Source organism: Asterias amurensis, chromosome 12 (assembly GCF_032118995.1).
Source record: "Asterias amurensis chromosome 12, ASM3211899v1".
Taxonomy (NCBI): Eukaryota; Metazoa; Echinodermata; class Asteroidea; order Forcipulatida; family Asteriidae; genus Asterias; species Asterias amurensis.
The window spans coordinates 12,768,516-12,789,534 of NC_092659.1; the positions used below are offsets into that span (position 1 = coordinate 12,768,516).

The 21,019-nt window shown below is 38.0% G+C and overlaps 2 protein-coding genes across 2 annotated transcripts in view; both read left to right on the forward strand.

Annotated features, from left to right (window-relative positions):
• The window catches only part of LOC139944885 (uncharacterized), a 175,711-nt gene that overhangs the window by 3,248 nt on the left and 151,444 nt on the right, over positions 1 to 21,019 (forward strand). Inside the window, exons 2-3 of the mRNA XM_071942035.1 lie at positions 16,015 to 16,285; positions 18,183 to 18,282. Coding sequence (XP_071798136.1) covers positions 16,085 to 16,285; positions 18,183 to 18,282 — 301 coding nt within the window. The 5' untranslated portion in view covers positions 16,015 to 16,084. The remainder of the gene's footprint in view (positions 1 to 16,014; positions 16,286 to 18,182; positions 18,283 to 21,019) is intronic.
• Positions 205 to 549, forward strand: LOC139945416 (uncharacterized). Its single transcript, XM_071942765.1, has one exon. It carries the CDS (start codon positions 205 to 207, stop codon positions 547 to 549), a length of 345 nt encoding a protein of 114 aa, XP_071798866.1.

The following is a 21,019-nucleotide window of genomic DNA, read 5'->3' on the forward strand; positions in this document are numbered from 1 at the left end:
TCCGTTCCCACGTTGCCACGCTTGCATGATGTTGTTTACGCTGCGCCGGTCGGCTGCAAAGTACCCCCCCCCCCCCCTTGCCACGTGCGACCCAAAAATGGTTGCACATTCGTGTATTTGCATGTTGTTGTACCAATATCCACCTATGGGTCTGAAACATGGGCTGTGGGAAAAGCAGACAGGCACAGGATCAACGCTTTTGAGATGTGGTGCTGGAGGAGAATGCTGAGAATATCATGGCAAGAACACAAAACCAATGTTTTTGATAGAAACCTGATAGGAGAAGATAGCGTTACCTTGTCCTCAAAAATTTACAAAAACAAGCTTCAGTACTTTGGTCACATATCCAGAAGAGCGGGGGACAATCTTGAGAAGATCTTTATGCAAGGATGTGTTGCAGGTAGTCGCCGACGTGGCCGTCAAAAACTTCGTTGGACAGACGGAATCAAAGAACTCACGGGCTTATCAATAAACGTTGCTTATCGATCTGCACTGGATAGACAGAAGTGGAACTACATCATAAACAGGGTCACACAGGGTCAGCCATGACTCATAGGACGACGACGACGATACCAATATTTGTGTGTACGGCGGAGAAGAAGTCTTGCAGTTCGGGGAAGACGTCGCCGACGACTTGTCAGGAGAAGACGATGGTGTGGCAGTGTTTTAAAGACATGCAGTACAACAATAGGATGTAACTTGTCGTACGATTGACGGGTTTCATGGCACTTGCCGGAGGTATTGGTGAAAGGTCAATCTGGTCTACCAAGAAGAGCGGCCACTGGTAGCGAGAGCAAAAGGGAGCTCCCTTGCGACAGTTTGTTTTTCTTTTGAAAACTGTATTTCAATGGTTCTTTGTGTCCGTGTTTTACCCAGAGGTTTTGTGTCTGCATTAATCTCAATTTTTGCCTGTTCCCGGTATTTCCAGGAAAATCCTTGGTTTTTTTCAAGGTTTTGTCAGTTGTCTCTGCATTGGACAGTGGTTCGTTCATATCCTGAACCACGCAGGCAGTCAGCCAATTTTGAGAAAGTGTAGTCACTTCTAGCTTTTTTTGTGACTTCATCGTTGGCCCAAAATACATCTTGTCTTAAAATTTCATCATCACTTCATCGGTAACTACCCATCGTAAGAAAGTAAAGAAAAATTGAACTTAAATATTTACGGTTAGGTAGTAGACAGCAATGTCGATCGAAGAACGCAAATCTGACTCTGGACAACACAAGTACACCAACGGCGGGAGTAAATAAAAAAATACACACATGGCGTGTGTACGAGAAGGTAGCTTGCTCACGACAACTATTTATCCTATTCTTACTTCGTTCATGTGGTCTATTTTTTTTTTCTTCATAATTTCTTTTTTAAATGCAGATGTAATTTAATTTGTTTTTTGTACTTAAATGCAGACACTTTCAGAAGGAAAAACAAAAAAGACCCCATGTTACTGCGATAACTATTTGGCGCGCTATTTGTGACCTCTGTGACTTTACGAGATAAATGACGTCTTATCTACAGTGGAAGCAAAAGGTGGAGTAAGTTAAACCCGCTTTCGTTCTTACTGCTGCTTTTCCCGGGGAAAAACGTTTTATCCTGCATTTAACGCCTTTACCCCTACCCCTGAGCAGGGTAAATTATTTCCCGGGAATAAGCTATTTCCCGTGAAATTGTTTGTAGTGTGAACAGATCGCCCAAAATTTCCCGGGAATTTCCCAGGAAATACCTGTAGTGTGAAAAGGGCTTTAGAGGCAGTTCGAATTCTATGTATTAGCAGCGGATACCATAACGATAGGTTAATTTTGCATCGGTGATCAAGAACATAGGCCCACAGTTTGGTTTTATCCTTGTACCGATAGGTGTTTGCACTGTATGCTTTAGTTCTCCCTAGTTTTGTGAAACTAGTTCCCTAGTTAAATTCAGTCTTTGTTGTACATGTGGATACAACAAAGGACTCGAACTGCCTCTAGCTATCGGGCAATCTCGGTGGTATCTGATGTACATCAATCTGCTCTAGTTTTTCAAAAGATCGTTGGTTCGAATTCCGCCCGAGTAGTATGCTTGTGATTTTTTTTCACAGAAAATGGGGAAAGTACTGAGTATAATCTTCTAGTCACACACATCAGTGTCAGGGTGAAACCACACAAACTACACTTATTTAATGTTTATTTATACATTTAACATAGGCATTCAAACATTTCCTGTTAACATGAGTCTAATTTTTATTGACTTAATATTTACCCAACTAGATGATCTGTGAGTTTATATCAGGATCATTTAGGGCATACACAAAACCTCGTAAACCCGGAACTGAAACTTCTTTTTTTTTTTCTTTTTTTTTTTATTGTTGTCCCTTCCTCTTATCGCTGCGGTGTTTTGTTGTGAGTGTAGTTTTTTGTTTTCGATAGTCTGGTTTTGCTTGTGTTTTAATGATTTCTTTTGTGTGATTTTAAAATGTTTCAGTGCAATCAACTTTTTATATTGTATAATTATATTTTTATCGTTGGCAGGGGTCTGGTTTTACACATCTTTTGATGACAGTTTTATACTTTTGTTTTAACCTTGACAGCCCCTATACAACTTGTAACTATTGTGTATGTCTAAAGATTTAAAATAAAATAAATAAAAATAACAAATTATCTAGAGGGTTATTCAGGTTTAACAAACGGCTGTGAATGGAAACTTCATTAACTGAGCATAGGGGAGATGCGGGAGAGTTGAGCCATTTTTTACATTTTGCACCATTCTGCAGAGATGAAAGGTAGGATCCCCTAACTAAATGTTTTAAGTGAAGCTTTATAGTGTTGACTTACTTTAGTATAACATAATAATTGAACCATGGGGGATCCTTGGAAAATGAAATTGCTCAACTCTCCCGGACTGTGGGTAAGTTGAGCCACCAGAGTAATAATCATGAAATTTTATAAAGCGCACAAATCCACAGAAGTGCTCATGGCGCTAAAATACAAACAATAACATTAATTAATATACAATAACAACAACAAAAATTTAAATGTAAACCTAAGTTGAGAGAAATCTAGAACATGTGGTATAGAATACAATAATACAAATGCAATATTTAAGAAAAAACATCCTAAAAGGTAACAAAAAAAAACAATAATTAAACCATTGAATCAAATGCCTGTTTGAAGAGATGTGTTTTTAGTTGTTTTTTAAATTGGGTCAGAGAAACGGATGATTTTACTAGTGCAGGCAGTTTGTTCCATAGACGAGGGGCAGCATGTGAAAAAGATCGATCTCCCCATGAATGTTTGGAAATGGGCTCAATAAGGAGGCTAGAATTATAAGACCTGAGTTTTCGAGGGGGATTGTACGTGCTGAGAAGATCATCAATATATGCAGGGGCATTACTGGTGAACGATGTATACACGAAAAGCAAAAGTTTATACTTAATCCTACTGCTTACTGGTAACCAGTGTAATTCTTTTAAAATCGGCGTTATATGGCAGGACTTTTTAGTTAAGGTAATAACACGAGCAGCATAGTTTTGAATACGTTGAAGACGTTCAATTTGAGTACAAGGAAGGCCATATAGAAGTGAATTGCACATATCCAGTCTAGAAACTACAACAGAGTGGACTATCTGCTCAGTTGCATTTTGTGTCAAATATTTCCTTACTTTGCCTATATTACGGATATGAAATGTTGTACAGCGTGAAATACTAGAAATATGTGAACTAAGTGTCATGGAAGAGTCGAATACAACACCAAGATTTCGAGCTTTTGCAACAGCGGTGACTTCGGAGTCACCAATATTAATGTGGGGAATAGTAATTTTAGAAAGTTGTTGCCGTGAACCGAGTATAAGAAATTCTGTCTTGTGATCATTTAGTTTAAGGAGGTTGTCCTGCATCCAAACACGAATTTCAGAAACACATGTTTCAATACGATTAATGCTCTCATCTGCAGAAATTTGTGATGGTTTAAAAGAGAAATATAACTGAGTGTCATCAGCATATACATGATAATTTAGATTGTGTTTCATGATGATGCTATGAACTGGGTAGGTGTAAACTGTAAACCACAGCGGTCCAAGAACTGACCCCTGAGGGACCGAAAAAATCATGAACAACTGGATCCGGTGTGGAATTGCCAATGCGAACATGTTGTGGTCTGTTTTGCAACTAGGATTGGCACAATTTAAGGGCATTACCTTGTAAACCAATAATATCACGAAGTCTCTTGAGCAAAATAGTGTGATCCACAGTGTCAAAAGCCGCACTCAAATCAAGCAGAATCAGGGCAGTCATATGGCCGTTTTCCATAGCACATAGAATGTCATTTTGCACTCGCAAGAGTGCCGATTCAGTGCTATGCTTGCACCTGTATGCTGACTGAAATTTATCAGCAAGGCCAGAGTCAGAGATAACAGTATTCAATCTGGATGCAACAATGCGCTCGATGGTCTTGCCAATAAACTTCAAATTAGACACCGGTCGGTAGTTAGACAAAGTCTCAACATCTAAACCTGGCTTCTTGATAAGGGGACGAATGTAAGCTGTCTTAAAACTGTCTGGGAAACTACCCTGCTCAAAAGACTTGTTCACAATAGTAGTAATACGAGGTGCTGCAACATCAATACACTTTTGTTTAAGATCAGTAGGTATGGGGTCTAGTTCACATGATTTAGAAGGAGAACTTCTTATCAACTTCTTGACTTCAAACACAGTAGCGGATGCAAACCGGGAAATATTTGATACCTGAGCACACACAGGTAAATGGTTAGTTTGCAACATAGTAGAGCTAGTTGATACAGGGAAAATACTACGAATATTAAGAATTTTGTTACTGAAATAGCGAGAAAAACTATCAGCCAAAACCGCATATGATACACTACTGGGAAAGACAGGCGTTTTCTTGGCTTGATGTAGTAACCCATTTACGACTTTAAATAACTTTTTCTGATCGCCTGAACAATCCGTAATTTGAGAGGAGTAATATTCAATTTTAGCGACATTAATTAATTCATTAACCTTTTTCCTTTGATTACAATATAACTGTCTATCAATCTCTAGCCTTGTGTGCCTCCATTTTCTCTCATGAACCCTGCGCAGTTTTCTAGCAGTCTGTATAGCAACATTAAACCAAGGACTATGAGGTCTTATACGAACTGATCTAGTCCGAGCTGGCGCATGCTTATTCAAAAGACCACTAAGGATATCCTCATAATTCTGCACACAAGAGTCAAGATTGGTAGAAGTCATATCAAAGTCAGAGAGTAACTCAACCAGATCATTGCGGAAAACATCAACATCAATAGATTTAAGGTTACGTGTTGTAATAGTAACTTTAGGGGGTTGTGGTTTCTGAAGTGATAATTGAGACATAATAGCAAAGTGATCAGATAACCCAGGATGAAGATAAATACCAGAAACAAGTGTATCATTTTCACGAGTTATGAGTAGGTCAAGCAAATGCCCATGAATATGTGTTGACCCTGAGATATGCTGAGTAAGACCATAAAATTGTAATATAGTCTTAAACTGGATGGTGTTGGCATCATTTAAATTATCCATATGTATATTATAATCATCAACTAAAAGAATTTTAGATGAAAAAATAAATTATCATTAACCATGCCCTCAAAATCGTGCAGAACTAGACCAAAAGTCACATTCGGCACACTCGGAGGACGGTAGACATTTACCAGACGGATTGATTTTGAATTGGAGGTAATTACGACATGAATAGCCTCAAAAAATGGGTAAATGGTCATTTCAGTTTTTAAAGTTACATCAAGAGCCGATCGAAACAGGATTCCAACCCCTCCACCAGCCCTGTTAATTCTAGGTGCATGGAGAAAGGAGTAACCATTTGGCGTAACGGAATTGATGGTGATGTTATCAGTTGGTTTGATCCAGGTTTCTGTAATGGCTACAATATCCAAATTGTTGCTCAGAACAAAATCAATGAAACTGTCTACTTTGTTGGCGACGGACCGAGCGTTGAGTGAAAAAAAAATTGTTTTGGATGCATCTTGCCTTGATATAAGCCGCAACTTACTAATGTCAGCTGATCTAGGTGCCTTGCTTTTATTGGGAGAGTGACGGGGAGACGAGATGACTGTGATTGGATTCAAATGTTGGCTCAAATCATTACATTCATTGATCTGCCACTTTTTGCGACGGCTACCTCGCTTACCACGATATTTGGGACGGTATGATGATGATTTGGGTAAGTTGAACCACCACAACAATCAATGGGACTTTGGAAATCAGAAATTGATTTTCTTAAATTGGTTTATGTATGGTAAAAGTGAAATGTACTCATAATTGTTATAATACTTTGATCCAAATTGGCATTTTAAAACTATTCCCAACAATTTTCTTAATGAATTCTGAACAATTATATGTTATCATGGCTATTTCCTATGTGCAACTCTCCCCATGCTCATTGGCTCAACTCTCCTATAAGAGAGCTGTGACTTGATTTTGATTTATAACAATCGAATTGGATCCAATTAAAATTACCATAATCAACAACAATATTTAGGCTATATATTAGACACATTGGGCCAGATAAATAAAAACTAGCAATTACTTATCAAGCTACTGCATGAGGAGCTTGAGATTTTACTTAAACAACAGTGTTGCATATATGGCTCGGTATCGCGTCAGTATTAAAGGGTTATTTTTCCCTTGGCCGAATGATCCAACTGTAAATGTTACTTATAAATTTGTTGTGTACTTCAATTGCTCTAAAAGAACCAATCTCTGGAGCTCTGGCGTGGAGAGGCTGGCTGTTTCCTCATATAGCCACTGTTGCCATAAAAAACTTGACTAAGTGGAAACTGCCCCGCCTGCACTTCAGTTAATCGCTATTGATCTGTGAGTCCATGCCTCTATTGTTATACTCCTGAATACCCCGCTATTGTGCTTTTCTCCGACCACTTACTAATCCGTTCCAGTAAATGGTGTTTTTCCAGTAAAAGGTTATTTATAGAGATTTGAGCAAATTCTCATGCCTGATCTTAAACTTATCGACATTGTGTTAATGCTGGCCTTTATAACGGCCCAGTATCTTGTGTAACTAACTAAAATGTCGGTTTTATTTACATCTCAATAAGAAGAGTCCCTCAAGCATTGATTTTACCTACTAGTTCGACCAATTACTAGCAATATTAAGGCTTACTTTTATTTATAAGGATTAAAGTAAAAGACTAGTAAAAGCAAATGCTAGTTTTTATTTATCTGGCCCATTATCACTATATTCATTGCTAATTATGTAAGTAATAGAAATGGTCTCATCTGGAGTTCCAAAAATAAATTAACTTGTTAGTGGAATTTAGATGTTTACTTCCGATTAGATAAAAATAAGTGTGTTCTTACCAAATATGCAGACGACACAGCCCTAACAGGGCTCATTACAAATAATGATGAGGTTTGGTACAGAAATGAAATAACTAAGTTTATTGTTTGGTGCGAAAACAATTATCTAGTTCTGAATGTAAACAAAACTAAAGAAATTGTATTTGATTTCCGTAAAACTGCAAACACTATTGAACCTGTTACAATCAAGGAAGAATCTGTTGAGATTGTCAAAGAGTTGAAGTGTTTGGGTACATTTATTGATAGCAAACTAAACTGGAATGCAAATACTACCCATGTGTATAAAAGATCTAATCAACGGCTTTACTTTTTAAGGAAATTGAAATCGTTTAACGTTAACACGAATATTCTTAAGCTTTTTTATCAGAGTACAATTCAATCTATTTTAAGCTTTTGTTGTGTCTGTTGGTTTAATTCCCTCTCCCAATTTAACTCTGAGAAGCTCCAACGTATTACTAAACGAGCTAGCAGGATTATTGGAGCTGACGTTAAAGGCATGCGGGAGATTATGAATGATTGTATCATTTCCCAAATCAATAAGATCATTTGCGACCCCAGCAGCCACCCTCTGCACCCTCACATTATCCAAAACCACTCAGACAGGATCCGGCAACTACGCTTAAAGACCAACAGGTTTAAGGATTCTTTTCTTTCCAGTGCAATTCAGCTTTTTAACAGTAGATGGTCGAGATAATTTGGTTCACTCTCATTTGTTGTACTTTTTACAAGCTCGCCACATATTTTATCTCTATATTTGTATATTTTTCCGTAATGTGTAATTCTATTCTTGTTGTCTATTTTTGCTATGCCTTTCTTGTATGTATTGTATAGTCTCCTTTACACAGGGAAGACAAATTTCATGTTTTTTTATCATGACAATAAAATCTTTTTAATCTTTAATCTTTTTAATTGTCACTCCCACTTTGAGCACTTATCTCTCACATTATCTATTGTAGCCAAAAGGAAAGTTTGGTTAGACCATGGAGGAAGGAAGAGAAGGAGCTCGAAACGAAGGGACTTCAAAAGTCGAACCTGTGGTACCGCGGTCGTTTAACAACACCTCGTAATCACCCACATACCTCATACAGACAATGGGCGACCTGGCGTATGTGAGTTTGCGCGTGCGCACTTGGTTCTTCACTCAACTATGGTGTCGTATGTCATATGGATATAATACAGAAAAACAACTTTTTTGAGACCTGATAAAAATTGTGCACACTTGTGCCCACCAAATTGAATAACACAATTGAATACCAAACACCCTCGTGTGCTAATACCCAAACTTTGAACCAGCGCTAGTGAGTGGAAAGTCACAAAAATGTAAAAATATGCCATGATGTTTCCGTGAAACACCACAAACGGTAAATAAAAACGTTTATATTCACAATTCTTGTCTCCAATGATTCAACTTTACACGTAGGCAACGGCGCAGTCTGGCGGTACCACACCTTCTGTACAAAGAGATTTAATCCTGCTCACTAATCTGCCGTCCAGCTGGAGGTCTCCTATCTTTTTCCACTGGTCAGACAGGGGCATTGTCGGGGTATTCTTTTGTTACTCTGCGGTTTTGCGGGTCGTTCGAGCTCCTTCTCTTCCTTCCTCCATGGTTAGACACTACCAACAGATGGCATATGATCACTCAACCACTAAATGGGATCTATCCCATTAAGTGTGTTTTTTTTTTTTTTTTTTTTTTTTTGAGTGGGGGGGGGGGGGGTTCAACTCTCCTTATAGTCTTGGTTCAAGACTCTCCTGGATTTGTCACAAGAGATCGCGCTATCACCCCCGAACGCGCTATCAACCACGAATCGCTATCACCCGAGAACTGCTATCACAGGAGAGTCTTGGCACATTCGTTAAATCTCCCCCAAATGAAGGGGCGGGCTCTGCGGGAAACGTACGCGCGCGCATTATGTTTCCCCCCGATTTGGGGGGGGGGGGGAGAGATTTAACGAATGTGCCATGACTCTCATGTGATAGCGGTTCTCGGTTGATAGCGCGTTGGGGGTGATAGCGCGTCCTTTTGTGACAAATCCAGGAGAGTCTTGAACCAAGACTACTCTCCTTATGGCCCAACTCTACCATACGTGACAGGTTAAGCATAAGCTTCACTTAAATGAAGGGAAAAAACTGTCAAACAGAAATTTAAACAGAGCAAAAAAGGAATACACATACATTTTCAATGTCGTTCAGGTCTTACTAAAGTGCATGCTCATAACTTAAAATAGATTCCAATAGCCTATAATTTGGCCTGTTCAGCCATCCCGCCGAAGGGATCGAAACTTAAAACAATAAAATACTATTTAGACGTTTCTTCTTGAACGTAGCCGGCCACATACAGTAAACCAAATACAGTAAACCAAAATACACTGTCAACTCGGTGGTGCAACCGAAGGAAACAGACCACGAGTCAGTGTTGAGTATGGGAATCAATGTGTGGTGAAGAGGTTTTCAACTAGTGGTTTAAACCCAACGAGGCCTGGTTCTTGATAATTTTACCGAGTCGAAGACAAGCTAAAATTATCAAGAACCAGGCCTCGGGCGGGTTTAAACCTCTAGTTGAAAACCGATTCAACACACTTTGATTCATAAATACCTTGGTCAACACGTGATGTGGCACAACTGTTTCAGCCATTGCTCTCGACCAATAGGATTGAAAAAACTGTCATATAAGCACAGGTGCCAGCTCGCGTGTCACGCCCATGTTTCAACACTCTTTACTGGTCATAAACAAAGATTTATACACACCCAGGTGACGCGCTCTCCACCAATAGGAATAGCGAAACTGTTTGAGGTATTTATGAATGGGTCTTATATACTAAACGTATAACGTAACTTAAACATAACTTAGCCAGGTGCACTTAATCACCTTGGCCAGTGAGCTGTTAAACCACAGATATCTATTTTTCTGATACAGCCGCTATATATATTCGTTTTGTCATTGATCCAAGAAAAAGTTACTTAAGTAAACAAAAATTTAGAAATGTGTATGTTCGACGATAAGTTACCGTTTTCGCTTTTCTTGAGCCTTTTACGGCAAAATTCCGTATTACTGAGCACTTCTAAAGCATTAGGGACACATTGGAACACCGCGCACGGGCATTTGTTGTAGACCTTTCTTTTGTTGATAAACAAACCGCGTGGTCTGCCGAATGTTAGTTAAAAAACAATCAATCGTAAAATCAGATGTTTTAACAAAATTCAACATTTTTTGCAAGCTTTCCATTCATTGAATATGGTGTTCTATATGTGCCACCTTTATTCCAATTTTTTTTAACCGTCGCATTTTTTTCCCGTCGCTTTTTTTTTCGTCGCATTTTATTTCCCGTCGCATTTTTTTTTCCGTCGCATTTTTTTTCCCGTCGCATTTTTCTTCCCGTCGCATTTTGTTTCCGTCGCATTTTTGTTTCCGTCGCATTTTTTTCCTGTCGCATTTTTTTTCCGTCGCATTTTTTCCGTCGCATTTTTGGGGTGTGTTTCTGTTCCACGTGAGTCCCACGTGATGAGGAGGTTAAACTTTGAGGAGGTTAAACCAACTAGCGTGTACGCAATCGACTTGCACAGGTATTTCATTATTTGTGTGCAGTATTTTAGCAACAAAAGGTTAGCATGCATTTTCATGTGTAGCACTATTAAGTAGAAACTCGTGCGTAAGCACATAAACGGCCCTTAAGCAGCTCTATCGAATTGGACCCTTGATAGTCAAAGTGGTGGTTAGGTTTAACATCCATGGGTCTTTAATTTTTTGTATAATGACTCCTTAAGTGTCAAAACGGAGGCAAAGCAATGATCTCCCATGCATTACCAAATGAATTGGCATCCCTAATTTAGTTGGAAATGACACCTTAGACATGACAAATAAATCATAAATGGGTAGGCCTAAAAATGTTGTAAACATTCGAAATTGCATTTTTGGTAAATTCTGACCTTGACCTTGACCTTCATGCCAAATCAAATTTTTTTGTGATCTTGCAAGTATTACCAAATGAATTGGCATCCCAAATAAAGTTGAAAATGACACCTTAAAAGTCATTTCACGTAAATAATTGACACAGTTGCTCACGGTCAAAAAATGAATTTTATCAATACTTTGTGGGTGGAGGGGCCTTGGGGTTTAAGTGCACAAAATTGCATTTTTAATTCTATATATAGCCCGTTGCCATGGTTATGGCTCATTTTGTTTTGTGTCCAAATTAGGCCGATTTTAGGGTCTGAAAAACTGGTTTTTAGCTCATATTTACAACTCCACCCCACCAAAATGCAAAACTATTTCGAAAAACCTTTTATATCACTACAAAGTATCATCCTTGGCCTTCCTTAATTTTTTTATTGCTTTAAATATCACCCTTGTGCTATTTTTTCATCATGCATTACAGTATGTTTTTAGAACTTGCAAAATCGACATTTTTACCCTATTTTTGGACCCCAAAATGTCAACTTGCCAGGGGTCTCAGAAAATTTTCCTTTCTTCTGTGATTAGGGCCAACATTGGTCTTTTCATATCTAGTGAGAAAAACTTCGGCAATTGTATCCTGTTGTGACAGTACTACCTCAAAACTAGACTTTTTTCCCCAAAACGTGAAAAATGCCCTTTTAAGGGTCTTTTCACATAATATTGACATACGTGCCACGGTAAAAAAAAAAAATTAAAAAAAATAAAATACTTTGTGGATGGTAGGGACTTGGGGTCCAAATAAACGAAAATTACATTTCAAATGATAATATAACACGTTGCCATGGTAACAGTTTTTTGTAAATAGGACACTTTAGGCCGATTTGGGGGTCTGAAAAACTTTTTTTTTTGCATTTTGTAATAAACGGTTACAAACGCTTTTCAAAGGCCAACCTTTATTTATTTATTTATTTCCTCAAAACCTCCAAAAATGGAGAAGATAAAAAGATTTATAAAAATTACATCAATAATACAAAAAAGGGACATAAACACGCAAAAAAAAAAGAAACAGGATAACCCTGACACTCTCGGACGACCCCTAACAGAGGGATTGTCAGAACAATCTGAGTAGCAGACCGATAGTGTCAAGGTCATCACATTCAAGAAACTGAAATAAAATACCATGGTTGACGCAGTTTTCATACTAAATTTCTGCCTGCAAGAAGGATTAATAATGCAGTTAAGCAGCGAAAAATCTTTGTGCAAGCTACAACTGTTTTTAACTCTATCAATTAATGTAATCTTAGAATAAGCAAAATCGTCGCTGGCCTCGCAATTTAAAAGGTGTGCATAGAAAGACCTAGCCTTAGAAGTGTTGTTAAAAATCTGACATACAAGATTAAGTTGAAATGTCGATAAAATATCATTGATCTTACATACATTAAAACCAGTACATATGGAGACCCATGGCAGATTAAAAAAGCTTAACCTATGTTTTTCAAGATTTTGGAAAGAAGTGGCATTGAAATTAACACACTGGCATCCGTATATAAGAACAGGGGTCAGAGCTGTGTTCCAAACATGAGTTTTAACACAGGTTGAACTAGTATTTTAGTGTTTGAAGTGTGTTTTAGAGAATCGGCTGTGACACCGTCTGTCCCAGGGGCAGACTTTTTGTTAAGAGCTTGAATGAATTTTCGAACAGACTCTGCTGAGAAATGATTGGTGTCAAAGGCAGTATTCTGCAGTTCAAAAGAATGTTTTTTGCTGGATTTCAGGTGTACTTGGGTTTGAATCAGTGATCCCAAATTTGGATTAAAAAAATGCAGATAAACTATCAATTAAAATGAAGGCATGAAGATCACTTTTAGACTTTTTACAGTCACCAAACGCTTTCCAGAATTTCTTAGGATTCTTTTGATGAAACAAATTGTTGAGATGGTTGTATTTTCTACAAGAAACATTAGTAACACTCTGTCTGCAAATGCGCCTATAATCCTTTTTGGCCAGCTTACAACAATAAAAAATGTGACCAGACCGCGGCCTGTCATCACACTGCGTCTAAATCCTATACCAGAATCGTTGTTTGTTTTTGGCACTAGAACAGTTGTTATTCCACCAATGAACTTTCTAGTTAGTGTGATGATTTTTTAAAGGTTCGGTTTTGCATCTTTTGGCAGAATCGTGAATGGTAGACAACAACACCATGGGCATCTTCCATTGAACTGCAAGATAGCATAGAACACTCAAAGTTAGCAAGAGCATTATTGATATCACAAGTGAATTGTGAGCAAAAATCTGCATCCTCCCAGTGACATTTTGGATAAAAATGCATGCCAGTATTATTGTGTTGCTGATCGTTAGTGATTGAACTTGAGCTTTCAGCCTGCAATTCTAAAGTTGTGATCAGAGGTAAATGATCGCTGGTATAGAATGCATCAATTATTTTACAACTTTTAACATTGGCAAGTGAAAATTGGTTAACAACAACATGGTCAACATAAGTTTGGCTGGAGCCTTGAAACAACATTGAAAGAATTTGTAAATACTTGCACCTGCTCAACTTAAATAAGTAAGATGCAATTGCAGTGACAAAGGTTTATTCAGGCTAGTTTGATAATTTTTTCCATTCACTATCTTACTAATTCATAATTGTTATATATGTCTCTGAGAACGATCAACAAAAAACATTGTCAACATTACCTGCTGAATTTTTTTTTTACGTTAAATAAACCAACTCTTTTATTATTTGCAACAGTAAAGAACTGCTGTAGGGAACTGCTTACAGAAGGCCAAAGCAGGTGAATGGCCATTTAGATACTTTTGTTACAGTATTTGCTCACTTTTAGAGCCTCTTTGTTCTGATGGGGATGAAAATGTTAAGTTTGGTAGCATGCAGGGAACCAAGGGGACTGTTATAAGGCCATGTATAGACAACGTGTACAGAATGCTCATCGCACTACTTCTCTTCTTGCAATGTAAATCATACCTGTACAACTAGGTATAGTAGTCATGACAAAACAAGAACTCTCAGTGGCAAAGCATGATTATGGCTTATGTTTAAATAACAACTTTGTATTTGTTACTTAAAGAGCATGGAAACAGTGCCAGATTGTTTAACAAGCATGCTCGTTTTGGTGTTTTATCAATTCAAACTAAGGGTCACAACAGGATACAATTGCCCAAGTTTTTCTAACCAGATAGATATGAAAAGACCTTTACTGGTTCTAATCACAACCGAAAGGAAGTTTTCTGAGACCCCTGGCAAGTTGATATTTTTGGGTCCAAAAATAGGGTAACAATTTCGACTATTTTGCAAGTTCTAAAAACATACTGTTATGCATGATGCAAAAACATAAGGGTGATATTTAAAGCAATAATTTTGTTTCTCAAGGAAGGCCAATGATGATACTTTGTAGTGTTATAAAAGGTTTTTTGAAATAACTTTGCATTTTGGTGGGGTGGAGTTGTAAATATGAGCTAAAAACCAGTTTCTCAGACCCCAGAATCGGGCTAAAATTGCAAAAATATATATATAAAAATGGGCCGTAACCACGGCAACGGGCTATATATAGAATTGAAAATGCAATTTTATTTACTTGCACCCCAAGGCCCTCCCACCAACAAAGTATAAAAAAAATAAAAATTGACCGGGAGCAACTATGTCAATTATTTACCTGAACTGACTCTTAACACTTTTTGTATCGATTTAAAAAAATAAAATAAAATAAAACGCTCACTGAGCGATAAACTTCAAACGCAAAATTAGATTTATTTATTTCTCATGAAATTTGACATTTCGGAGAAAACTATTTCAAATGATGTTTTCTACTATCATCATCTTTTAGACCATGTAATTTGTTTTCATACCGATTATGTAATTTTACTTTAACTGACGCCTGAGAGATTTGCAACAGATTTTAGCTTCTAGCTCGTCGTAAATTTCCGCTTGTTTCTTTTAAATAAAATTCCCTGTTAAACTGTAGAGAAAGACAACTATCGAAGGGTTGGGTCAAAACACAAAAAGATTACAAATAATTGACTAGGGGCCATGTCAAAGAGTAAAGTACAACACATTGTGGTACTATATATGCCGTGTAGGTTTCTCTTGTTTAAAAGCAAAGTATAGGTTTCGCTTTTTAAACCAGTTCATAATTGGGTGGCATGGTTGGCTAGTGCGTAAAGCGCTTGCCTCTTACCAAGGTGACCCCGGCTCGATTCCCGGTCGGGGCCATATGTGAGTTGAGTTTTGCGTTGGTTCTCTGCTGTGCCACGAGGGTTTTCCAGACTATCTTATGTTTTTCCCCCTCAGGAAAAAATCAAATACTTTCGATCTTGACTGTGCTCCGCGGTCAAAATGGGTTGATGTGAAAGTTTCGTTTCAAAAAGTGGTACTGTTTATTTTTTAGATACTACCGGAATTTTGTCCATGCAGGGAGAATAGTCCCTAGCAAGAATACACAATCTGAGAAACGTAGGAATACACAATATTATGGGAAGCGATACCGCGTTAACGCTTTCCAGATTTTAATTTGGAAGCATGATTATTGCCTACAAACTGACGTCTTTTTACATAATCACATGTTTTTTCAAAATGATTTACATTATGGAAAGCTGCTGTAGGCTTCTACCCAAATGATTTAAAGTGAATGGCGCTCCTCCGAAAACTTATACTTTGGGAAAAGGAAAGTTAATCATTATACACCGGCAAAATATCATTCTCCTGAATGGCCATTTTGTTTTCATGTGTCACGTCCTTGTGTTGTTTCTCACTTTTGCAGATTGTAACATAGATTTATTCAACCAGACACCATTTACATCATACCAAGTGCTGGCCAAGCAGCCAACAGTATGACGTCACCGTCATACGGCAAGCTGTCCAACTGCACCTTGGTGAAGATATGGCTGGTCTTCATCTTTGGCGTTGGAACATTCAGCATGGAACCTGTGCTAGCCAGTTTCATCCGGTTCAAGGCGGATACAGAATACATCTACAATTTCCACTCATCAACAGAACTGAAGAACGTTGAAACACTCATTGCCGAATCTAAGGTAATAAAGTAAAAATACTACGGCGAGACAACCCTTTTCTTGTTTAAGAAACTACAATTTCTGACAGAACATGAAAACTGTTAATTAAAGGCAGTGGACATAAATGGTAATTACTCAAAATAATTAACAGCATAAAACCTCAATTGGTAACGAGTAATGGGGAGAGGTTGATAGTATAAAACATTGTGAGAAACGGCTCCCTCTGAAGTGTGCCGTAGTTTTCGAGAAAGAAGTTATTTTCCACGCATTTTATTTCGAGACCTCAGATTTAGAATTTGAGGTCTCGAAATCAAGCATCTGAAAGCACAAAACTTCGTGTGACAAGGGTGTTTTTTCTTTCATAGTTATCTCGCAACACCGGCTGCCAATATTGAGCTCAAATTTTCACAGGTTTGTTATTTTATGCATAAATAATTTTTGATAATAACTTCACTTCAAAGTAGCGTATTATGGAAAAGTAGTACTAGTTTTCATCCCCAAAAACTGAATTTGAGAAACGTTGCCGTCAAAAATGTTGTTCAGATTGTGAATTTAGTAAAGAATTATTCGTCCTGCTGCCCGTGGAAATAAAGTGACCGCTCCGCATTTTCGGCGGTATCTCAAAAACGCTACCATATTCTGATAAGAAACTTTGACAGGTTAGTTTTTGTATAATGTTATTGACATTTTGTATAAAATAGAACAATTGAACGATTCAAAAAACAAATACGTTCCTTTTAGAGTGAGCCTCACTTAATTAAACTTGGGGAAATTCACCGTTTTAGTGAGCTACTGGTTTAATTACGACAATAATAACTAGTATTCATAAATACCTAAGACAGTTTATCCATTCTGATTGGTCGAGGGGGCATCACGTGGGGTGTTTGAACGGATGATATAACAACAGTAAAAAGTGTTGAAACACGGGCGTGGCACGCGAGCTTGCACCTGTGCTTATATGTCAGTTTCTTCATTTCTATTGGTCGAGAGCAACGGCTGGAATAGTTGTGCCACATCCATAGATATAGAATTAAAATAACACATCACGCGATACGCGCGACACGCACAGCAATCTCCATATAAGAAGTTGTTTACCCGAGGGCCTTACCATTTCATAGCGGGGTGTTGTGTTGAAATGAATCATTGAACAATTATAATTTTTGCAATTAGTTTACTTTTTGACCAACAAGTTTCATGTTTTTTGACCGACAAGGTATTTATGAATGGGATTCAAATGTGTTGAATCGGTTTTCAACTAGTGGTTTAAACTCGTCGAGACCTGGTTCTTGATAATTTACCTCGACTTCGTCTCGGTAAAATTATCAAGAACCAGGCCTCGGCGGGTTTAAACCACTAGTTGATAATGCGCACTTCTCCAGAAAATCGATTAACAGAACTTTGAACACAAGGAGGCAGATTTTGAAGGTGATCCTCTTTGCAATGGGGAGCATAGGCGTCTTAGGACTGGCGAAATGTGGTCGTATTTTCTGGCTCGGACAACGACTCGCGAGCGGCATTATTGTGTACACGTTGCAGACGAGAAGTAGGTGCAGCTGGAAATGCATACATAAAAGGCATGCAGATCGGCTGCTCCAGCCAAGCCACTTTAGCTTGGGCTTATTTGGTAGGCAGACGCATGACCACAAACAAGTAGTAAACTATACCTGTGATTTCCGCGGCGCTAGTATATTGTATACAGCAAGACAGGTTCTCAACAGAAATTAATTTATATAGCAAGGAAGCACACGCCGAAAACCAAATATTCATCGATACCTCACCATGCAATGTCTCAAAATATTGAACAAACTAATGTTAGAATGAACGAACTGATTTTGTTAATCATGTATAATATGCTTCTACGTCTTAAAATGTTCATCGAATAGTTAACGCTGTATTCGTTTGTGTATTCTTCTTGAAGATTGGTTTTTCGTTGGTAACAAGAACTGAAAATGAAGTAGGATTTCAACAAATCTACCTACGGGTCCATTCAGCGGCCATCACTAGCAGTAACAACCAAGGTAAGCAAAAACACTGCCGGCGTCATCTCTCTAGGGCATCACATTGTAGACACGATGTGTGCTCTTTGGTGCTTCGATTGTTATAATGAACGATTACCATGAACCTTGAAACTGGCAAGGTATGGCTCTATAGTTTCTTCAGCCATTTAGACGACTAATCTCAAACTGGTCATGAAAGTGTCACGTTATGGTTACAGACGCATTGTTGTACATTCCAAAACGTCATTGACTTTGTGTATATAGACGATGTGACCTATGTTGACATTCAAACCACCCTCTGTTGACAAAACACTGTATACGTCATGTTTCGTCGGGCAAAAAGACGCGTAGTCAAGGTAAGATTGCATACACTTTCTAGCCCGATTTTGCCCGGCGGTATGCGCGCGAATCATGTTATGGTTTTTCGAGTGACGTCAGAGGTCACATCGTCTATACCGGGCGTTTAAACAAAAACTATACACTTTTGAAATGGCTGCCGAATAATAGAATAACCGATTCTGGGGGAAAATGTTTATGGATAGCTTATGTCTTAACTTTCAAATGACACAACAAAATCTGAATATAATTAATGCCTGGATGAGCACTGTTCACTTTTGTGAAGGGTTTGAAAACTAGGCTGCGCAAAAATTAGCCTTCCAAATTGTGAGCGTACAAAGTTGAGGGTGATATCAATATTGCGATCAGTTTGGGTTTGCTGGGTGACGTTTATGGTTTATTAACCATTTGCTATGCACGAATGAACAGAAATTGTTTTCATGTGGCAATACAACTTTCCGTGGTAGACTCGGTGGTGTGCTCATGGGAGTCTAGGATGGGGTGATGTTATCCTTGTGCAACTTCCATGTTTTTTCTTCACATCTATGACTTTGAATAAAAACCTTCACCCCACATTAAGTTAGTTGAAAATTTCATTGTTTTTTTCTTAATAACCAGTTGGGGGTTAAAGGCACACTGCAAAAACGTTGGTCAAATCATTTGTTGGGCAAAGTAACTTCAACAATTATTGGTCGATAATTGCCCAACAAAACCAATTGGTGTTGGACAAACATTTTGTTTGCGGATTTTTTGTTTAAAAAGCGGAACAAAATTTGGGCAAGTGTTGGGCAAATAATTCGTAATTTTAGTTAATTTAGATTGTTGGTTAAAATGATGCACATTAGTTGGTCAAAATCATCCGATCATGCGCGCTACGATCAACAGTTGCCCAAAAGTTGGTCAAGGTATGAAAAAACATAACGATATTTTTCAACATGGCGAGTGGAGGAGTGGCTGTGACGAGCGGGGTTTTCCAGTAGATATAGATCAAATTTGAAGGTTAATTTTTAACTAAACTATGAAGTTGTGTTTTCTATTCAGTCGTACATAGTCGTGACAGTTGCAGAGGGAGCAACAAAGTGACACTACTGTTGAATTAGTTTCAGTTTTTAGTTTCAGTTTTATCATGCCTTTATGTGCAACGCCGGTTGTGGCATGTATGCGTGTGCTTGCACTGCAACTGTCACGACTGTGTACAACAACTGAACAGGAAACAAACTGTGTTTAGTTGAAAACTAACCTTCCAAAGCATCTACGAACCACTGAGCACCCTCTCGATTTTGAGAGAGATGCCAAGGCCTTAGAAGGTCACAGCTCACCACCGTTTGCCATCGTGGAAAATATATTTTCTACGCCTGCTTGTATGACGTATCACAGAAGAAACTGTAAATCAAAGGGTTAATATACATTCACCATTTGTTGGATAACACCGAAAAGGGTTAAATCATTAATAAAATCATCGCCCAATTAGTGGGTTATTGATAATGTATTAAATACCCAGAAAATGGGTAAACAAAAAATTACCCAACTGTTGGTTACCAAAATAGACCCAAATATTGATGAGCAATATTACCCAATTATTTGGCAATCAGAGTGCCTAACTTTGATGGGTAATATTTTGCCCAAAAGTTGGAGGAGTTCACTATTCGCCCTTAATTGGGTAAAAAGTTGGGCATTTTTTTTAACCAATTTGTTTACAGTGCAGTGGACACTATTGGTAAAATATGTTTTAGCATAAAACCTTCCTTTGTAACAAGTAATGGAGAGCTGTTGATATTATACAACTTTGTGAGAAACAACTCCCTCTGAGGTAACGTAGTTTTCGAGAAAGAATTAATTTTCCCACGAATTTGATTTCGAAACCTAAAATAATTTTTTGAGGTCTCGAAGTCCAGCATCTGAAAGCTCATAACTTCGTGTGACAATGGTGTTTTTCCTTCATTGTTATCTCGCAACTTCGACGACCAATTGAGCTCAAATTTTCACATGTTTGTTATGTTATACATATGTTGAGTTACACCAAGTGAAAAGACTGGTCTTTGACAATTACCAATAGTGTCCAATGTCTTTAAGCAAATTGATTATTAAAATACGGTTTGTTCAACAAATGAATGTCACAGATGTTGGCTACTTATTTACCTATTGACCTGAAGTAGCCGACATCTTGGATTGAATTGTGTAAGCTTCAGAGGACTTACCTCTCCCAAAGGAAAGGCCAATCCCTGCACAGCCTAATCATACCCTTCACAAAAGTGATGAGCAATGCTTAACCAATCATGAAATGATGTTCGGACTTTTTGGTGCATTATGAAAGTTGAAATCAAAAGCTATCCATACACCTAAACCCTTTCCCCAACAATCATATACTTTTTAATCGGCAGCCATTTTAAAATGTCTATAGTTTTTCTTTGAGACACACGGT

Bases quoted from the DNA above. Each gene is read 5' to 3' on its own strand.
- LOC139945416 (XM_071942765.1), top strand. From the start codon at position 205: ATGTGGTGCTGGAGGAGAATGCTGAGAATATCATGGCAAGAACACAAA.